At 33.9% G+C, this 19,520-nt stretch overlaps 5 protein-coding genes across 6 annotated transcripts; 2 read left to right on the top strand and 3 right to left on the bottom strand.

The window, feature by feature from the left end:
• The first annotated feature begins 1,763 nt into the window (after positions 1-1,763).
• On the top strand, positions 1,764-2,171 carry LOC123208677 (formin-like protein 16). The gene has a single exon (XM_044626197.1). It carries the CDS (start codon positions 1,764-1,766, stop codon positions 2,169-2,171), a length of 408 nt encoding a protein of 135 aa, XP_044482132.1.
• A 2,873-nt stretch (positions 2,172-5,044) lies between these two features.
• Positions 5,045-5,884, bottom strand: LOC123209485 (ethylene-response factor C3-like). The gene has a single exon (XM_044627560.1). The coding sequence runs from the start codon at positions 5,861-5,863 to the stop codon at positions 5,180-5,182; it is 684 nt and encodes a 227-aa protein (XP_044483495.1). The 5' UTR covers positions 5,864-5,884; the 3' UTR covers positions 5,045-5,179.
• Positions 5,885-11,307: 5,423 nt separating this feature from the next.
• Positions 11,308-13,055, top strand: LOC123200234 (rubisco accumulation factor 1.1, chloroplastic-like). The gene has a single exon (XM_044615388.1). The coding sequence runs from the start codon at positions 11,323-11,325 to the stop codon at positions 12,772-12,774; it is 1,452 nt and encodes a 483-aa protein (XP_044471323.1). The 5' UTR covers positions 11,308-11,322; the 3' UTR covers positions 12,775-13,055.
• A 761-nt stretch (positions 13,056-13,816) lies between these two features.
• Positions 13,817-15,424, bottom strand: LOC123200250 (peptidyl-prolyl cis-trans isomerase CYP19-3-like). 2 transcript variants are annotated; one of them, XM_044615403.1, is made up of 2 exons: positions 15,220-15,424; positions 13,817-14,534 (listed from the first exon to the last, which is right to left on the bottom strand). In XM_044615403.1, exon 2 carries the CDS (start codon positions 14,527-14,529, stop codon positions 14,005-14,007), a length of 525 nt encoding a protein of 174 aa, XP_044471338.1. In that variant the 5' UTR covers positions 14,530-14,534; positions 15,220-15,424; the 3' UTR covers positions 13,817-14,004. The 2 variants fall into 2 exon arrangements, with proteins under 2 accessions (XP_044471338.1, XP_044471333.1); XM_044615398.1 differs by having other exon boundaries at positions 15,182-15,287.
• Positions 15,425-15,787: 363 nt separating this feature from the next.
• On the bottom strand, positions 15,788-18,892 carry LOC123200242. The gene is made up of 6 exons (XM_044615393.1): positions 18,732-18,892; positions 18,437-18,656; positions 17,407-17,696; positions 17,220-17,309; positions 16,365-16,735; positions 15,788-16,245 (listed from the first exon to the last, which is right to left on the bottom strand). Exons 2-6 carry the CDS (start codon positions 18,621-18,623, stop codon positions 15,981-15,983), a joined length of 1,203 nt encoding a protein of 400 aa, XP_044471328.1. The 5' UTR covers positions 18,624-18,656; positions 18,732-18,892; the 3' UTR covers positions 15,788-15,980.
• Positions 18,893-19,520: the final 628 nt, after the last annotated feature.

The raw sequence follows: 19,520 nt of genomic DNA, 5'->3' as shown, positions 1-19,520 counted from the left end.
CTATAAGATTGAATATAATGAAAACAACTTTGTTAATTAACTTAGATTGTTTGTAATTTTCACCGAGGGAGGGTTTCCATTTTGAAAATGTAAGAGAAGATGAGCGAATTTTTTTTTTATGCACACAAATCAATTGATTTTATGTAATATAAATTATCAATTTCTACATTTATAAGTTAAATATATTTCGACATAATATTAGAACTCAAAACTAAATATGTAAGTCTAAAACCTAATGTGATCCGGGCCTAATACTCTAACATAATCTTGATACCAAGTGATAATACATTTAACAAACGACAGGCTAACAACATATAATGGTTGCACTTGAAAAAATGTGTTAGAGACTAAAGTCTCACATCTAATAAGATCAATATAAATAAATAGTATATAAATATAGTACATTAGACCTTAACACAAATAAATTAATTTGGTATAATATAAGTTTCGATCTTCATATTTATAAACTAATAAAACGACAATTTAGGTATAACGTTATCCCTATTTTGATTTAGGGTTAAAAGAGATGATATTTTATTTCAATCCAAAAATTTGTCAAATTAATTCATTTTTACTTTGACGACTAAAGGAAGTATGAAATTAATGGCACCTCATTGCTGTTATTTTTCCATCTATAATTATTTTAAACCATGCGAGTTTTCATCATGCAAAACCGAAGTGGTGTTACTAATCAATGGTAAGTAGGGTTGGATTCGAATCGAGGCCGTTCGAGTTTGAGTGAGCTCGGTCGAGTTTGAGTGACCTTGGTCGAGTTTAAGTTCAAGTTCGAGCTATTCGTCAAATTTTTAAATTAAAATTTTTGATACAAAATAATATCATTTTGACTTATATGTATTAAAACGACATCGTTTTAATAACGAAAAAAGAATCGAATCGATTTAAACTAAATTTGAGCTTGGTTTTCAAGAGCTTGATGAGTTCAAACTCAAACTCGAGCTCAGTTATATGTAAAGTTCGAGTTTAACTCGGTTCGAATTTAATCCTAATGATAGGGTGATAACATTATATTATACGTATTAAATTTTAAATATTTAAATAATATATTAATATATAATATTTAAAATTAAATATACATTATTTTATTATTTATCCTAATAATTGTTTAGGCAAATGAAAGGAAAAATGAATTAGTACACGGGGATTAAGTTAATTATTTGATGGGGGAATCAATCAACCTAAATCTTTTCAACCACCATGTCATCGGAAATTTTTGACCTTCTCTTGTCAATCTTGGAACTTCTAATTTTCCTCCATCTGGGCAACGCAATAGGTGAGATGCATATAATATAATACGATATATAAATTATGAATAATATTATATACATATATATTTATTTTAAATATATTAAAAAATATATATTATTATATAATTAAATATTATTTTATTTTAATTTTAAATTATTTTATTACCAAAAAATCAGCTTCAGTCTAAATTAATAATATGGAAAGTTAGTGAATTATATTTTAACATAACTCCTTTAAAATGCGGTACTCTCTTAATTAAAATTATACTATATGGTAAAGTAGAAACTTTATTCCTACCGTGTATAATTTTTGACTTTGAAGTCTCTAAGGTCCACATATTTTTCAGCACTGGACTAATTAATTTATTTTATCTTCTTGGCAATGGATCTCAGCAATGAAAATCTAGCCACAAAATGTTCCCACATAATTATTATAAATAATACATGAAGTAGGCTGTAGGCATACCTATACTTACATAGCAGCTCATAGAAGTAACTATGGATATTTCTCGTCACTTGCTTTTGCTCTTGCTGTTCCATGTTGTGTTTCTACTTAATGCTTCGCAGACAAGCAAAGGCTACAGACTTATGGCCACAGTGGTCGATGATATGAATGGTATTGAAGCGGTTTCTCGTCGTGAATTATCTGCCCAAGTGAAGATTACTGACACAAGCAAGAGACTTAGGAGGCCATTGCCACTGCTTTCTGTGCCTCCTCCAGTTCCTGCAATTGCAGTAGCACCTGTTCCTCCGCCCCCCAAAAGCCCTCGCGCTTTCTTGTCTCCACCTCCACCGCCACAACCATTTTCCCTATCACCACCACCCCCAGCCAGCCATGAAGCTCGCGTTATGTATAGCAGCTCGTGTTATTTATTGTCTTTGCTTTCATGTAGTTCTGTCTCCTGAAATCATAGCTGGGTATAACAGGAGATGCCACGTATGTAGCATTTTAGAATAAACAAGAGAAATGCAGTTAATATTAAATTGGTCAGTTTCTCTGAAATAGTAGAATTTGGGCACCTGTCAAGATTATGATGATCTGACCGAAGACTGGGAGTATGCTTGTGATTAGGGATGAAAAACCTGGATCATGCGATTGTATTTTAACATGCACAACTTCATTAGTTAATGTTTCTGATGATTTTGTATTTTGTAATGGTTTAGAAGCTTTACAGTTTGGATTGGAATATTAATGTAACAGCGTTTGTGAGTTATTGTTGACCACAGCAGTATAATTTCTGTATCATATTTTATTTGAATTTGCATAGAGCATTTTGTGATACATGTGCATCTATCAGAATTAACTACTGATCTCTTCAAAATCGATTAGGACATTTTAAAGGAAACCAGTTGCTTTTGAGTCACCACCACGCAACCCTAGCCTCAAACTGTTGACTTTAATCTTATCCAATTAAAGGATGAATCGGTTCGAGTAAAGTTTCTTGTTATCAGAAACAAAAAAATAAAAATTCCCCATTTTATATCCCTAAATTTCCTCTCATGGATTTGGGAAACTTATATTATGTTTAAGGATAAGCTCGATATTTGTTTAATTAATGTTGATCAGTTAATTTATTTATGAGTAAGTCGTAGTTTTATTTTACTAAAATTGAGTCGAACTTAAATTTAAATTTAATTGTGGTTAGTTCAATTAATTCATAAACTTACGGTTTGATTTAAGTAAAAGAATACTAAATTTCTAAAAGTTTTAAATCATTATTTTTTGATGGATAAATATATAAATTATTAAGCTTTGTCTTTTGAAAATTAAAGGATAAACAATACTTTTTAGCTAAACCTGAGTAAGTTGTTTTTGTCTTAAACTCAAACGTGAACCATGCTTTACCGATTCGACAAGCTCAAATTTGCATTCTAACATATCTTAATTCGTGCCATTGCCAATTTTTTTTTTTTGGTCTATCTGCTATTGAATTTGATTCTCATTATGGCTTCTCTGTTGAAATGAAGGTTGGGCTTGGTAGTAGAATTTTGAGGCCACGGAGAATACCAACGCTTGGGCCCTGTCCACCAACCGGTGCCAGAGGACCCTTTTTCGATATCATTTCCGGGCTAGCTACTAAATCTACAACCGCCATCATCATCACCAGAACCTCATGAAATTCAGTAGATAATTATCTTCTCCATTTCCTTGCTTAATCTGTCTCCTGCGGCTCTGCTCCCTCACTAACATTTTAACCCTTTTGGACTGTCCTAATGGGCCAGTTCATGAGATGGTCTATTGTTGGACTTAATGAGCTTAATGGTTACTAAAGGGCTAAATAGATTACCAAAAGGTTCGTGCCGCATCCCAACAAATGGCAATACATTTTATGGTTTAATCAACCGTATGCAGAAAATTCTTGGCTTTACCTGTGTACATCTTCACAATTTAACACTCTACGTAGAAGCTAATGGCTAGGCATCTCCACTTGCTCCAGTCTAGTTAATTTAATACATTATCCTAACTTGAAAAAAATATACTTAAGTTCAGTAACCAATTTTATAATTACTTAATTAGATATTAGAAAAATTCGAAATTTGACTTTGATATATTATTAAAGAAGATTTAAACTTATATATAAAACTTTTTTGTCACTCTAACTACCCTACGAAAATAACTAAAAAAAGATTCTACGTAAATAAGTTGTGGTGCTAATCGATTTAATGCCCTCATCAAGCTGCAATTCTATGGTTTGCTACTATTGCTTGAAGCCGCTGGCATTGACGTGTTGAGCGCCAACATTTCAACACCATTAACTATGTTGATAATGAAAACTGGAAATATGAAAAATATTGATTTTTCTGAATACTGCTAGCTAAGAAGTGGACAGGGTTAAAACTCAGTTAAAGTACGGGAGAAGCAAAAAATAGTATTAGCAGAGATAAAGATTCGATTAGAGAAAGACAAAACGGGGAGTTTTTTCTAACTCTTTGGAAGAAAGATTGAAGAGATTAGGGCTAAATTCCTCTTGTTCTTGAGGCATCAGCAGAAGTCTCTTATTTAAGAATTTTCTTCCCACGGACTAAAATAATCACCTAGGATTCAACAGGTCTTTCTGAAAATTTTCCAGGAAAAAGGAAAACAAAAGAAAGTTGACATTGTAAAATCCAGCGGACAAGTAAATTCTGCATGATTGAACGTGCATTTGGTACAGAAGCGAAGACTTTTTTACAGTCCGTACAAAAAAGAATAAATCATATATAAAAACATATAATTTATATACATAAAGATAATAAAATATGTTATTGTAAAGTTAAATAATTTTAAATTAAAAATAAAAAAATTTAATCATATAGTAATATATGTTTTATACCTAATTTGATATAAATTTTTTGTTGTAATTCAAAATAAAATAATTTAAAAAAATATTAAAAAACTTGCTTAATATAAAGTAAGTCTTGAAATACGCTTTCAAGATTTATCAACATGTGTATGTCCTATGTGTTTATATATTTCCAGGTATGGTATGAAATTGAGTAATATTATATACATAATTTTTATATATAAATAACGATATGTCATCATGTGATTGGATAATTAAAAATTAAAGATAAAATAATACTTAATCATATGGTGATACATAATTATTTATACATATTATGCTCATAATTTTATTAGTATACAATCTATTTTAAATTTAATGAATACTTAATAAAAGGTAATTATATATATGTAAGTTTTATTATCCTTAATGATAATTTTATTGAAACTGATTTTACTTTGATGAGCAAGACTGGCGTGTACATAAAATCAACTTTACTAATGAATGGTCCTACGATGAAGTTGAAACTGGGATCCTTCATTCATTATCTCTAAACAAATTTACAAAAATTAAAAATAATAATAATAACTAGAAAATTAGAGCCTCAAAATCGGCAACATCACTGAAACATAAACAAAGAGAGAATTATTTTTAATTAAAGTTGCAGCTAGCTTCTGATAGACTTAATAATTCTTCCAAGTACTCAGCTCCCAAATCTTCCAGCACCACGAAATTCTCTAGCTGCTTCTCTTTCTCTTTCCTCTTCTTCTCACTCTCTCTTTTCTTTTTCATTGAGTGTCTCTTTTTCAGTGACAGAACAGGCGAGCATCCCTCTTCAAAGTTGTACTTCATTTCCACAAGTGATTCATAAACTTTCTTGGCCGGAAAATTGAGTATTGCCATTGAACCTTTCATAGCAAATGCAGCTTGATCATAAGCTAAAGCTGCAGCCTCTGCAGTGTCGAAGGTTCCAATCCAAACCCTTACCCCATTTCTCGTCGAGTCTCTTATCTCGGCTGCATATTTTCCCCATGGTCGCTTTCTTACTCCTCGGTAAGAAACTTCTCTCACAGCAGGCTCCCCTTCATGAGCTTTAGCTCTCGAACTTACTTCCTCGTTGAAACAATTTGTGGGGGCTTCATTGAGGAGCCCAAAGAGGAGCATCTCTTGGGAGTCATTTTCATTGAAAGGAAGGTGTTGGTCATAGAAATTTTTATTGAAAGTGTTTGAAGATAAAGAAGATTCAAGAGAATTAGTTGTGGCAGAATAAGAAGAAGAAGATGATAGCTCAGGAGAAAATTGAGCATAAGGGTATTCAGAGAATGAAGAATCCATGAATGAAAACTGAGAGAATTTTTTCTTGTTTTCTTGCAAGTTTGAAACCTCAATTTGAAGATTCAGTGTTTATATAGAGAGTAAAAGCTAAATAATATATGATGGATTAAGAGATGAAAGGTGGCAAGAATGCATGAACATGAATAATATTGGTGGGACTCAACAGGAAAATTTTGGTCATTGTTGGGACCCTAGAGGGAGTTAATGCACGTGAGTCAAACGATGATAAATTAATGGCAGGGAAGCTCTTAAATTTTTGGGCATGGCGGCCAGGTCAGATGGTTCTCAAGGTGACGTCAGATTGATGATTTTATCTCACCATAATTGCCCACTTGGCAACTAGCGTCTCCTCTCTTTCTGGGTTCATGAACCTTCGGTTTCAAGTATTTTGCTTTGTGTTTTCTAATAGTGTTGAATAATTTTGAATAGGAGATAATTATATAATAATAATAATATATATTTAAAAATCTAATTGAATTTTAAAAATTGAGTGTACATTCCATCACTATTAAAACGATAATGAACTTTAAATCAATACAAATCTTTCTGAAATTTTCTTTACATGTAACACAATACAAAGACTAGTGGATGAGCAGACGCCAATCAAAATCTTTCTTTAGATTCGTTCGTATGTATTTGAGTAATTTTGATCAAAATATGAAGAACATCGTTATCTATTGCTGTCAATATTTTGTATTTACCAGTCCAGTTTTACATGTATAAAAGGTTATAATTTTCTTTTTCACTTGAAAATAGTGACAACTGACAAACCAGAACGGACTGAAACAAGTTCATTACTTATCTTCTTCTACTCCCAGTTTTCTCATATATAAATTAACACTAGATCTTGGATGCTGAACATATGGCCAACAATACTAACCATATTAACCATTTGTTTAAAGCAAAATATAGTGGAAAAAGAGTCGCTGAATCAATCATCAATGGAGAAAATTATTCAAAATCCTTGAGTGGGAATAAAACTGGTGACTTGTGTTCAAATTCAGGGACACTATGATCCCTGGAAATTAAAAAAGAAGCAGTTCTTTTTTTCTTTAGTGAATAATTGGCTGCTATTTGGTCTTCAATAGAGTATTGACCAATTATTATTTGCAATTTATTTAAAAATACGTGAAACGAGGAAACTAATAAGAAAATGAGCTGATACTTTGTACCACGATTGATTAACAAATGAATAAATATGCGCGAGCGTGACCCTGATTAAGATGTTGATAAAGCCGGTCTGGCTGATTGGCTTCAATAAGGTTGAGTCAATTCAATTCACTTTATTAACCAAGTGGGTAGTTTTTATTGGCTATGGCCTAATCTATGCTCAACTTTGGTCATCCTAATTCCTACACCACAAATGTTTGGTTGCCCAGAAAATATGCAAGAAAACGAAAGAAACTATAAAAAAAACTGTAATCTATAAAGCTATGGCCCATCTACTTTTGACCATTAGCCAAGCCATATTTTTATAATATAATCTTATCATGTATTAAATTTCTAGTGTGGTAGAAATACAAGTGGATTAATAGTTAGAAGTAATTAAATTTGACAAGTTTATATATGAACAGTTGAGTATTTTCCTTTAATATTAAAATAAGTTCGATTCATGAACCTGACGAAGATGTTTTTAACTTATATTGTTGGATTTAATATTTAATCGCACATCATTTTCGCCCTAAACTCACCATGTGAGTTGAAATATTTGAAAATCAGAAGAAAGAGATTGAAAACATGGGAGAAAATTCATACGTGATTACAAAAGATTGGAAATGTGCATGAACCTATTTAGTTTCAAAGCTCAAAAAGGGCAAGGTTGCTGTCATTTTGAACCAAAATGAATCCATTCGTGGTTGCTCTTAATTTTGCACATTGATTTAACGTGACAAATTACATAATGGCTTTATAACAAAAAAAGGAATATTTAATATGGTCAAAATAATAAAAGTATGAGTATCTAGTTTTGAATATTTAATTAGATATTCAAATTATATATTACTATGTGATTGAATAATTTTAAATTAAAAAAAAATTATATCTAATAACATAATAATATATCATCTGAATACCCAATTAAATTCTTAAAATTAGGGTTTGTAGCATTACACTGCTCAAAATAATTCTCTAAACCCATTTTCATAATTGGTTGGCCATCTGGGTCCCAAATGAATAATTTCTTTTCGCTGTTGAAGGCCAACACAGTGGAAGCTTCTAATCTAAGTTTTGGTTCATCGCCCATAGATATTGTATTATAGGTAATTACAAAGGAATACGACAAGTACAACTTTAATTGTAATCTTTGAAATAGGCGAATTTGTTGGTCTAAGGAAAAGTACTGTTTGATAATACGGCTATAATTTTTATTTGAAGCAAGATTCACCATTTATTCTTAAGAATAGTCCTTTGTTTTTTGTCTTTTTTATACACTGGAATGACACAATCATTAGATTGTGAGATGTGTAATGATAAGAGTGGATGTGTATGAATTTGTTTGGAAGGTGAGAAAGTGCGGGAGAAAGTGGGGAGAATATATTATATGGTGCTGGAGGGGAGGAAACCATTATCCAGCAGTAGATAACCCTAGCTAGTTGAAAGGATCCTGCTGAATTAATTAAAGGCAACAAAGCTATAGTGAGTATAAAAAATATTCTAGTCTCTTTTTCATCTTCATTTCTGAGAAAGGATAATTTATTTCAGAACCATGATGCAAGTTATAATCTTTAACAAGATTATTGGACGCTCTAATATTAATTTCATGGAAAAACCCTACTTTAATAGCATTTTATAATCATATCTTAAGAGATTTCAATCCAAATATAAATATAATTACACTATAGATTATATTTATGAATCAACTATAAACCCTAAATCCTAATGAATAATATAACTTTTTCAATAGTAGATAATTGAGTTATGTTAATATGTGATTACTCGTTTGTAATTTAAATATGGTGACATCGAAAATAAGAGATTTAATTGTTTAGTTCATATTATATATAAGCAAGTAGCAACTTCGCTAATATTGTTCCTCAATGAATAAAAATTTTGAGAGATGTTTTTTCTGAAATTCCTTTATCATTCTCACTCTCACTCAATATATCAAAATACTTAATGTTAGTCTAAAGTATTTTTTGAATTCATCTTAAACCAAAGCTAGCAAATGCCAAACCCACTAAAGAACCCTAGTGAAGAAATGTAATGATCCAAACATTTTATGTTTCTTTAACGCAAATTATTGAGTTAATCAAGAACAATTTTGACCATAAAATAAGGTTTTCTATGCAATTCAATGCCAATTTAATCCAGTAAAACCCAAATGATTGTGAAGCCACTTTCTCTTATATATGTCAATTTCCAGTAGCATGTTTAATATTAATATGGGCTAAGCTACTATTTAATCTTTGTTACGAGTTTCATTTTCTAACATAATTTGGTGGGTCATCCAAATGCTTTGAGGATTCAAATAAAATTTGGAGAAGTATTTGAAAGTCATAGGAAGTTCAAAGTTCAAAAAAGAGAGGCTTTTTGGTCAAAAGTTTCAATGTGGTTTATGGATGGGGCCAAGACAGAAGCTTTAATGTAATGTTTCAATCAACGCATCACAATATCTTTCCTATATAAATATCAATAAAATTATATATACCTATTTTTAATACATAAATAGATATATATTTTATATATATTATTAAGTTATTAGTGATTTTAAATTAATAATAAAATAATATCTAATCACATAATAACAGATCATGTGTATACTCAAAAGTGGGTATTATAACATTTTATAAGATTACTTAAAAAGTTTCATTGTGGTTTGTGGAAAGGGGTCAAGATAGAAGCTCTAATGTAATGTTTCAATCAACACATCACAATATTTTTCATGTATAAACATTATTAAGAATAGTACTGATTATTTTGATGAGTAATGTTATATATACTCATTTTTAAGTATATAAATGAGTACAAATATGATATATTATCATGTGATTGAATGTTATTTGATTATTAATTTAATATTATCCAATCACTTGACGGGGTGTATCTATTTGTGTACAGAAAAATTTGGTACGCATGATTTTATTGATGTTGGATTAACAATTATGATGAATAGAAGTCTAACAAATAAGTGTATGTATCTAAGAGGATTAGTACTCTTTAATCAATCCAAATTGTTAGACATTAATTAAAATCATTTTCAAAATTTCCTTTAGATAATATTTTTTTTTTCCAAATTTATTTATTAAGTCCATTATCCCTAATTTTCTCCTTAATTCTCAATGTTCATTTTCTACTTATTTTCCATCAAATTCTTATACAGTTCTTTTTATTATACTATACTTCAATTTCCATGAGGTTTAATATCAAGCTATCAAGGGATAAAATTTTGAATTAATTTTTCCTTTTTTTTTTTTTTTATCACTCTCTTATATATTGCAACATTAGACAATACTTTAAGCATCGATAAAATAAGTTGAAATTAGGAATTGGGAAAAAAGTGTTAAGAGAAAACCTAATTTTGATTTGGGAAAAAGGTTGTAACGAAAAAATAATTAAGTTTTGAAAATGAGAAAATTTAACATAATTAAATTTATAGGGTTATTTTTTTATATTAAATGAGATTGAGAAAGATTTATTCCTTTTTTTAATTATAAAAGAGGCATACTTACAAGGATGGAGGGTTCAAATTCACATCACTCCTGACCTTTTGTTACTAGTGGGGATGGATTTAATTTGAGTCAATTGATTATTGATGTCGTGTCGGCACTAGAACTTGCATTGCAAATGACTTTTTTTTTTTTTTACTAATTTTTTCCTTCTTCCATGGTATTGTTCATCTTCTCTCATTTTTTTTTGTTTATTAGTTTGTGCAAATCATACTTAAGTTTAAATTAACTATTTTGAATTCAAATTAAATTCAATTTGAATCCATCTTTAGTTATTAGCGATTAAGAAGTTAAATGGACCAAGACAACTCAAACCCTACCAGCCCAAGGCTAACAAGGCACACGTCAAAAATTATACAAGCTGCCCATACATCTATATAATTGATTTAGTAAAGAAATTGAGAATATATTATGTCTACTTTGTTTTTTTTTTTTAATAAATAAAAAGTATATTAACAAAGAAACAACAAGGCAACAAGAAAATTTCGGGAACAAACAAAACTCACCCCGTTAAAACGGACAGAAAACCAAAACAAACCAAATCTGACCCAACTAGGGTAGGACAAAACAATGACAAACATAGATTACTTTGTTACCTGTATTTGACTTGGCCCACTTGGGAATAACATGGACCCATTTTGATTGGGCTTGAACCAGACCCCTAGTCAGATCTAGGGCTTGCTAGCCAAACTTTTCAGACTAGGCTAAGGAGACCTATGGACTTGCTGCACCCATAAAGAGCCCGGGCTAAGTCCATCCAATATCGGCCTTTTTTGAACAGCCCATGTAAATTTCATGAGGCCCACAACAGTAACTACGATCTCTCCATCTCTGAGAAATATCAAACTGAATAAGATAAGGCAAAAATCAACAGTCGACACCCCTCTCAGCATCCTCTCGCGCAGCAACATGCTCTGTGTAACTATAAACACCCTTTCCCTAAAACCATTCACATCTCCCTTCACTCACAACAACCTTTTCCTTCTAAACCCTTCACCTTTTCAATTTTCTTCTTCTAAACCCATTCTCAGGTCCATCTCTGCTCTCATCCTACCCCCAAATTCCCAACAACAACGACCCCAGAGACAGCTTTACCAGCCGTTTAGACCGCCCCCTTCTCCGATCCCATCCAAATTTCGCAATCTAGACACTGCCTCTCGTCTCGAAGTCCTCGCCAATCGCCTGGGCCTCTGGTTCGAATACGCCCCCTTAATTCCCACCCTGTATCAGGAGGGTTTCACCCCTCCTTCTATTGAAGAATCCACTGGAATTTCTGGGGTTGAACAAAACCGACTTGTCGTTGCTGCCCAAGTGCGGGATTCCCTCGTCGAATGCAATGCTGACCCGGAAGTTCTCGACTTTTTCGGCACCGGTGGTGCGGAGCTTTTGTATGAGATAAGGCTGTTAAGCGCCTCACAACGGGCCGCCGCTGCACGCTATCTTGTTGAGAATAATTGTGATGCTAAAGGAGCACAAGATTTGGCGCGTGCGGTGAAGGATTTTCCACGGAGGCGTGAGGAGACAGCCCGGAAGAAGTTTAATTATGTTCTTCCAGGTGATTGCTTGTCTTTCATGTATTATAGGCAAAGTAAAGAGCATAAAAATCCATCCGAAGAGAGAACAAGAGCTTTAGAACTTGCATTGCAAGTTGCTGAGTCTGATGAGGCTAAAAATTTGATAGAGAGAGAGTTACAGGAAGATAGCGAGGAGAAGGACGGTAAAGAAGAAGAAATTGAGAGTGGGGTTCATGTTCCAGTTGTTAGATTAAGGATTGGTGAGGTTAGTGAAGCAACTAGTGTGGTTATTCTGCCTGTTTGTAGTGAGGAGGAGAAGGGAAAAGGGATTTCTGAAGCACCGTTCGAGTGTAGGAGTGAAGGAGAGTTTGGAGTGGTTGCGGCTGAGAAGGGGTGGAACAGGTGGGTGGTGTTGCCAGGGTGGAAGCCTATTGTGGGGTTGGGAAATGGTGGAGTGGTTGTGTCGTTCAGTGATGCAAGAGTGTTGCCATGGAAGGCGAATACGTGGTATAAGGAGGAGGCTATTTTGGTGGTTGCAGATAGGAGCAGGAAGGTGGTAGAGGTGGATGAAGGGTTTTACTTGGTGCAGCTTGAAGATGGTGAGTTGAAGGTGGAAAGAGGGTTGGCGTTAAAGGAACGAGGAGTGGAAGAAAGTTTAGGGACTGTGTTGCTGGTGGTTAGGCCACCAAAAGAAGAGATTGATGATCAATTGAGAGATGAAGATTGGGAGTGAAATGAATAGTATTTCGGTTGAAACTTTACACTCATTTAGGAATTTAACAAGGGTGGAGCCTAAAGAGTGCGATCATACAGTCTTCATATCAATGGCCTGTGGCAGGATTTTTGCAACTTGTTTTGATGCTGAAGGATGGCCCTAGCAGCAGTTAATCCTGTTGTTTGTAATACTCTACTCAATTTGTTTACTAAGAGACCGGTTATTTTTTGATTGTGTATGCTGCTTGTAGTTTATCAAACAACTTAAAATTACTACAGAAATTTTGCTGAATTGCAGCATATGATGTGCACTTTATATTTGAGCACGTAATGTGTCTAATTTCCTTCGCCGTTGCAACATACTGCAAATTTTTTCTAGAGCGTATGATGTGCCACAGGTTTATTTTCCATCTCATTCACGATGGCTGCCTTGAGCGTTTTGATTAACTGAAGTGATTGACTGAGCCTGAAAATAAAGAAAAAGAATGGCCAACGATCAGCGGCAACAAGCCTCAGCTTTTACAGGGAATGAGCAGGACAACTATGACAAAGAAAATGAATTGAAGGCTTTTGACAATACAGAAGCTTGTTAAAGGTCTTGTTGACACCGGAATACAAACAAGTCCCAAGTTCTTTGTAGCACCAGCTGAGGAGACTTGCAGTGAAAAAGGGGATTTTATTCAGACCCACCTAAGCATTCCAGTGATATATCTCAAAGACAGGGAATAGGATCCTGATGGGCTTTACCGAGTAGAAGATCATATGCCAATTGTCTAAATTATATGTTGGTGTTATCCTTTGCATTCTGAATAAAATGCTCGGTCCCCAAGTTTATGACGCAGCATTACTAATACATAGGGGCTACGTTCAGCATATCAATAAAGAGGGCTGAAACATAATCCTTCTCTTTTTTTTTTCTTTTTCCCTCTAAAATCATCAATAAAAAGTAAAATACATGGACTACAGAACCTGATAATTCCTATGGCCGATCAAGAAAATATTAGATGTTTAAGGCAGTAAGGCATCACTCATTCATACATACATATATACAAGACAATAAGTAATGAACATGATACAAGCTAATTATTATGTAGATTAAAAGGCAGGAAACAAGTTCATTTTTGGCTTCAAAAGTGCCATTATCATACGCTACACAGTAGCTACGAACCCTTTCAATTTTGGGTAGAAAAATAAAGCTTACATATCAAAGAGGCTACCGAACAACATCTACCACATTTTCTCCTTATCATCAATTCTCGGATATTTGACCACAGTCTTCAATAAGAACTGGCTGGGAAGTCCTCCCACTGTCGGAACCCACCTTCTCCATCTCCTTGACAACACTATAGCCATCTACAACTTTCCCAAACACAACATGTTTGCCATCAAGCCACGGTGTCTTCTCAGTGCATATAAAGAACTGTGAACCATTAGTGTTAGGTCCAGCATTAGCCATTGAAAGAATTCCAGGCCCAGTATGCTTCAGCTTGAAGTTCTCATCAGCAAACTTCATGCCATATATGGATTCTCCTCCAGTTCCATTACCCCTGGTGAAATCTCCTCCCTGACACATGAAGTTTGGGATTATGCGATGAAATGCTGAGCCCTTATAGTGTAGCGGCTTTCCAGACACTCCAATCCCCTTCTCACCAGTGCATAGGGCCCGGAAATTTTCAGCAGTTTTTGGTGCAACATCTTTATATAGCTCCATCACTACTTGGCCCATCTTCATTTTTCCAATCACAATTTCAAAGAAAACCTTGGGATTTGACATTTTACCTATCCAATAAAAACCAACCAGATTTAATTAATCAGCTTTTGTTTAAATAATGAGTTGTTACCATTTTCATCTTAAGAACAGAAAAACTACAAGCCACACACAGAACATTCATAAACTAATTACAAAAATTATTCTGTAAATATCTAACCAAAATTCAGTCTTCATCAATATCAGAAAAATTAGGAATCTTGTCCATAATTTTAACAGAACAAAACACACATTCTCAAATATCAACAATTCACCTACTGTTATCTAAAAGTTCAGGGACTTCCTCTATTGACAATATAAAAAGTATTCTACTTATTAAGAATCCAATTATGTGCAACCCAAAAAATGAAATAAAATAAAAACAAGTAGAATAGAGAACAAAAACAATACAATTATTAAAAGCAACGTGCCTCGTTGAAGCAGTAAAAAGAATGTTAATCATCCAACAAGAATTCCAGATGCAACATTGTAAGATATAGCAAAAGGGCATTAATCAAGAGGATGATTTAATGATCTAGCACAGCTTTTGAGCTCACAGACTTTGAAAAAATCATCTGCAAGCCTTCGATATGTGCTTTTCAAAATAGCCCATAAACACATGCATTTATACACAGAACAAGAGAAATAAACAAAGATTCATAAGTCAAATGCAACATACAAAGGTTAAAATGACGATATGATAGAGAAATGGAGCACCTTGCACTAAAATTCGACCGGAGACGATTGCGATTTAAGCTACGATGAGCATATATATTGGAAGAAATTAGGGTCTAGGGTTTATCCAAACTCGGGACCAGTATTTTGGGCTTCGTTCGGTTCGGCCCGATCCACCGAGGTTTGATACGAAAATACTATTGCACCCCTGTCTTGCCTAAGAGGAAGAAACAGAGCTATCATTGCCAAAGACTCACGGCTTTCATACAGCTGCAGGCATTCTGATGTCGTTGGTTGTGTAGAAACTCCTCATATATGGCAATTTTTAGCAAGGTGCACACTTATTTCCATGTATAAAATTCAAGAAATTGCGGGAAATTTTGAAGGTTCTGGTCCTTTCATTGATGTGTTCCAAATGAGATTCAGCATCCTTAAAAATCAGTTATTCCATCTGTTCATTTACTGAAACTAATTTACACTGTTCATATGAGAGTTTTTCTCTGAGTTCGAGGTTCAGAAACTAGTAGACCACGTTACTCTTTTAAACTTAAACAAATTAAGCTATTAACACATTGGAAACTTTTGTCAGCCGATACCAACTATAACTCTATGACGCCAAACACACAAGATATATCACCATCAAGCAATTTTACATGTGAGTATCAGTTAACATAAGTTGTATAATTGAAAGTACTACAGATTTAAAATATCTGAAGCTCATCAAACAGTTCCAAGTGCCCTTCTTTGAATGAATTCTCATCATCAGTGACAGGGAGCAAAACAAAATACATGATAGTTAAGTATCAACCAAGCCACTGTTGAGCTCGGCGATCCCCACCACCTCCAACAGAATGCCGAATACTAATCTTTTCATTAGCATATTTTTGTTGAAGCCATTCAAAACCATTTATATCAAGTTTCCCAGTTACCGATTTCCCTTGCTTCCTCCGAGTTTGTTGCTCCCTTATAGAAGCCCAAAGTTTCTCAATGGCATCCCTTTGTCTAGATGTAAATCTTGCTACATTATCGAAGGCATGCTTCACCAGGATGTCTATCACTGTTTGGCACCTAAAAATGAAAAAAACATCTCTTAGAATGAAAATCATAGAATTTAAGAGGCAAGTATAAAACACTGTGAAGGAATAGAGGTTTTTTTATCCATTAGGAGCATAACGCAATGAACTTACCATGGAGTTTTGTAACGTCGTGCAGCAATCTCTAAACAAGTAATCAAGGCTTCTCTCTGCCCCTTGAGAAACCTCTTATTTTCTTCCTCTTCCTCCTTCCTGATACTGTCTGCTGTGTCTTTCTTAACCTTTGTTCTGTCATCCTTCTTTGTTTTGTTAGACATTAAAGCATCAAGCCCAAATGGATCAGACTCGTCCTTGTTATTTCCTTCTTCTAGGGAAGCTGAAAGCATATCCTGCTTACATTGATCGTCTTCATTAGTTATTTCTGCATCATCTTTCAGTGCCACAGCTTCCTCAACATCATCATCCTTAGTTGCCACTGGAAGATTAGATATGATCTCTTTTATCTGTGTAGATGTTTTAGAAAACTGCATGAAGGTAAACAAAAGCAAAAGCATGAGCATAAACATATTTCAGCGGTAATGAAAATGAGAAATAGTATATAGGTACCACACAACTTTTTCCAGGTATGCTTGTTTTATCTCATTGCAGGCAGTCCAGGTAAATTAGTTTTGAGTTGTTTTGACTGTCCTTTCCTAAGCTTCCTGATTAATGAAAGAATTAACAATAGTAGAAGTATGAGATAAAAGTTGGGAAAATTTAATGAATGAGTCTAAAAGAGATCACTTTATCGGCCACACATATTTTTTCACTTAGGTGCTGTCTTTGACTAACTAGTAATTACCAAGAGCATCCAACCAGATCTACTAATTTATACATCTGAAATCCAATGTTATATTGCAGCATCAATGTGCTCAAAACTGCAATAACATGTTGCATAACCAGACATTTCCCATCACCAAAATAATTTAGAAACAACGATCTGACAAATGACTGAATTGAAGTGCATACCACAAAGCTGTCATCAGTGAACAAGTCATTTGCTACCACTGTTCGAATTGTCCATTTAGTTAATTGGTTCTTCTGCTTCTTACTGAGGCACTACAAGAAAACAAAATGGTAAGATAACCTCAAGAGAAATAATATCCCTATATTCCTAAACAGAATAATTCTATATTAAAGGAAAGTTATATCTTACTTCAGCTGCACCTTGTGCCGCAGAGAACAATGCATGATAATCTGCTCGCACTGAAGCATCCGTGCATGAAGTGGGTGATGACATTGCAGCCTCCAGTATGGCAAAAAAGTGGTCACTGGTCCCTGGTTTCACACTTCCAGCCTGAATCAACTGTATGGCAAGCTTCGAAGCCTTACCAAACTTTGCAGGGTTCTTGATATGTGATGCAATTTTCTGCATGGCATCAATAACTTGCTTTTCCGAGGCATCTGTTGTTGTTTTAAACCTCAAGGTCTTTTGAGGTAAGGTGTCTGAGAAACAACATTGAAATTTAGGTTCTTTAGCACTTTAATTGCAGAAAAATATTACACAAACAAGTGTATACTATATAAACAAGCAAACAAAAGAGGATAGAAATCCACATTTGAGGCCTTTACAATCATTTCCCTTCCTAATTATATCGAACACTTAACTAGGTTGTCTAACCTAATGATTAGGCTCATTTTGCAAAGATCTATGTTTTCCAGGTCCATTATAGCTCACGCACATAATTAGAACTTCAATTTCTTTCATTTTTCTTAATTTTCCATGTAACACAACATAGTGAATCGTCATTCTGCCCTCTAGAAGTAACGAAATTTGACAAAGCCTAGCCAATGTAGCATCACGAAAACCTAGAAACTAGGAAACAAACTAAAGATCAAGGCAACTGAAATTCTCCATAACATAAAATTAATGCACTAAAATTTGGGTTTTTTTTGTTGCAATAATTGAGACCCAATAAAAACAAAACCTTCAATAACTAACCTTAACCCAAAAACAAAAAAGGCCAACCATATAGAGTTCCTCTTCAACTAAAAACAACATGACACTGCATAATAACGAAAACCCAGATGAAAAAAAAAAAAAAAAAACTAAAACCCATCTGCAGAGCACTTTTTGTGCCAACGAAAAGCTAGTCCCAGTTCAAAGTTCTGTTTCAAAAACAAAGAAGAAGAGCGATCACATACAGCCCAGATAATTAAAATGCAAGGAAAACACGATGAATCACCTTCTGGGTTAGTTTTAGGTTTCTTGAGGGCACTTTTCAGGCTAGGGGCTGGGGCTGGAGCTGGAACGGGAGAGGATTCTCTTTTCTTCTTGTATGTGGTAGATTGTTGTTCTTGCTCCGATTCATGCTCTCGATTTTGTTGCTGAGACGAGGGTGGTGGTAATCCCTCGAATAAATTGTCACCCATTCACACAAAAACTAGTTCCCACTCGATTTCACCCTGCAAATCAAAACAAGCTCAAGTTTTCTGCCCGAAAGAACAACGGAGGAGACTGGCAAAGAGGAAAAGAAGAACCTTCGCGTCCTGTAAACTGTAAATAGCAGAAAACCTCCAAATTGGAATATTTCAGAAAACATCACGCGTAGTTGAAAATTTCACAAACCCCCCGATACGCGAGCCCCGCGTGGTGAATCACAAATTACCACAAACACCACTCCTCTTCATCCCCCACACACCCCCCCCCCCCCCCGGGGCGGAGGTATAAGATTTGGGCCTACAATTAGATTACCAGATGCCCACCAAGAGTTATAAAAGTTTCGGCCCGTACAAAATAGGTGTAGTTTATTTAGTAATTTGGTTTTTGGGAGCAATTGAAGAAGGCTTGGGTTTAAATAGAACTACATTTTATAGCTTGTGCTTGTTTTTTCAGACGGGAGAACCACCATTTTTTACAAGTCAATTATTTTTGGTTGAGCTCGAGTTTAGCCTCTCATAGCTCAAGCACGATTGAGTTTGAGTTAATTTGATTTAAATCTAATATTAATTTAAATTAAATTAAATCCAAATGAAGATTAATTCAAGTTTGATTTTAATTTAAAATGACAAACTTGAATTAGTTTGAATGTAGAATAATGATGTTGAGAAAATGACAAGTCATCAATAAAAAGGAAAAAACTCATCAAAAAAAGAATTAAAATCAGTGAAAAATAAGAGTTTTAATGAAGTATTATCAACAAACTCTTGAAATCAAGTTAAAGTTGCAAAGTTGGAGTTTAAGCTTAAGTTTAGGTCTTTCAAATTAACTAAAAATTCGAGTTTTAATTGACTTGATTCGAATCCATCCCTAATTGATGTACGAAAAGA

The sequence above is a fragment of the Mangifera indica genome, chromosome 2 (assembly GCF_011075055.1).
Source record: "Mangifera indica cultivar Alphonso chromosome 2, CATAS_Mindica_2.1, whole genome shotgun sequence".
Classification (NCBI taxonomy): domain Eukaryota; kingdom Viridiplantae; phylum Streptophyta; class Magnoliopsida; order Sapindales; family Anacardiaceae; genus Mangifera; species Mangifera indica.
Note: the sequence above shows the minus strand (reverse complement) of the source record. Positions and strands in the feature narration are given on the sequence as shown.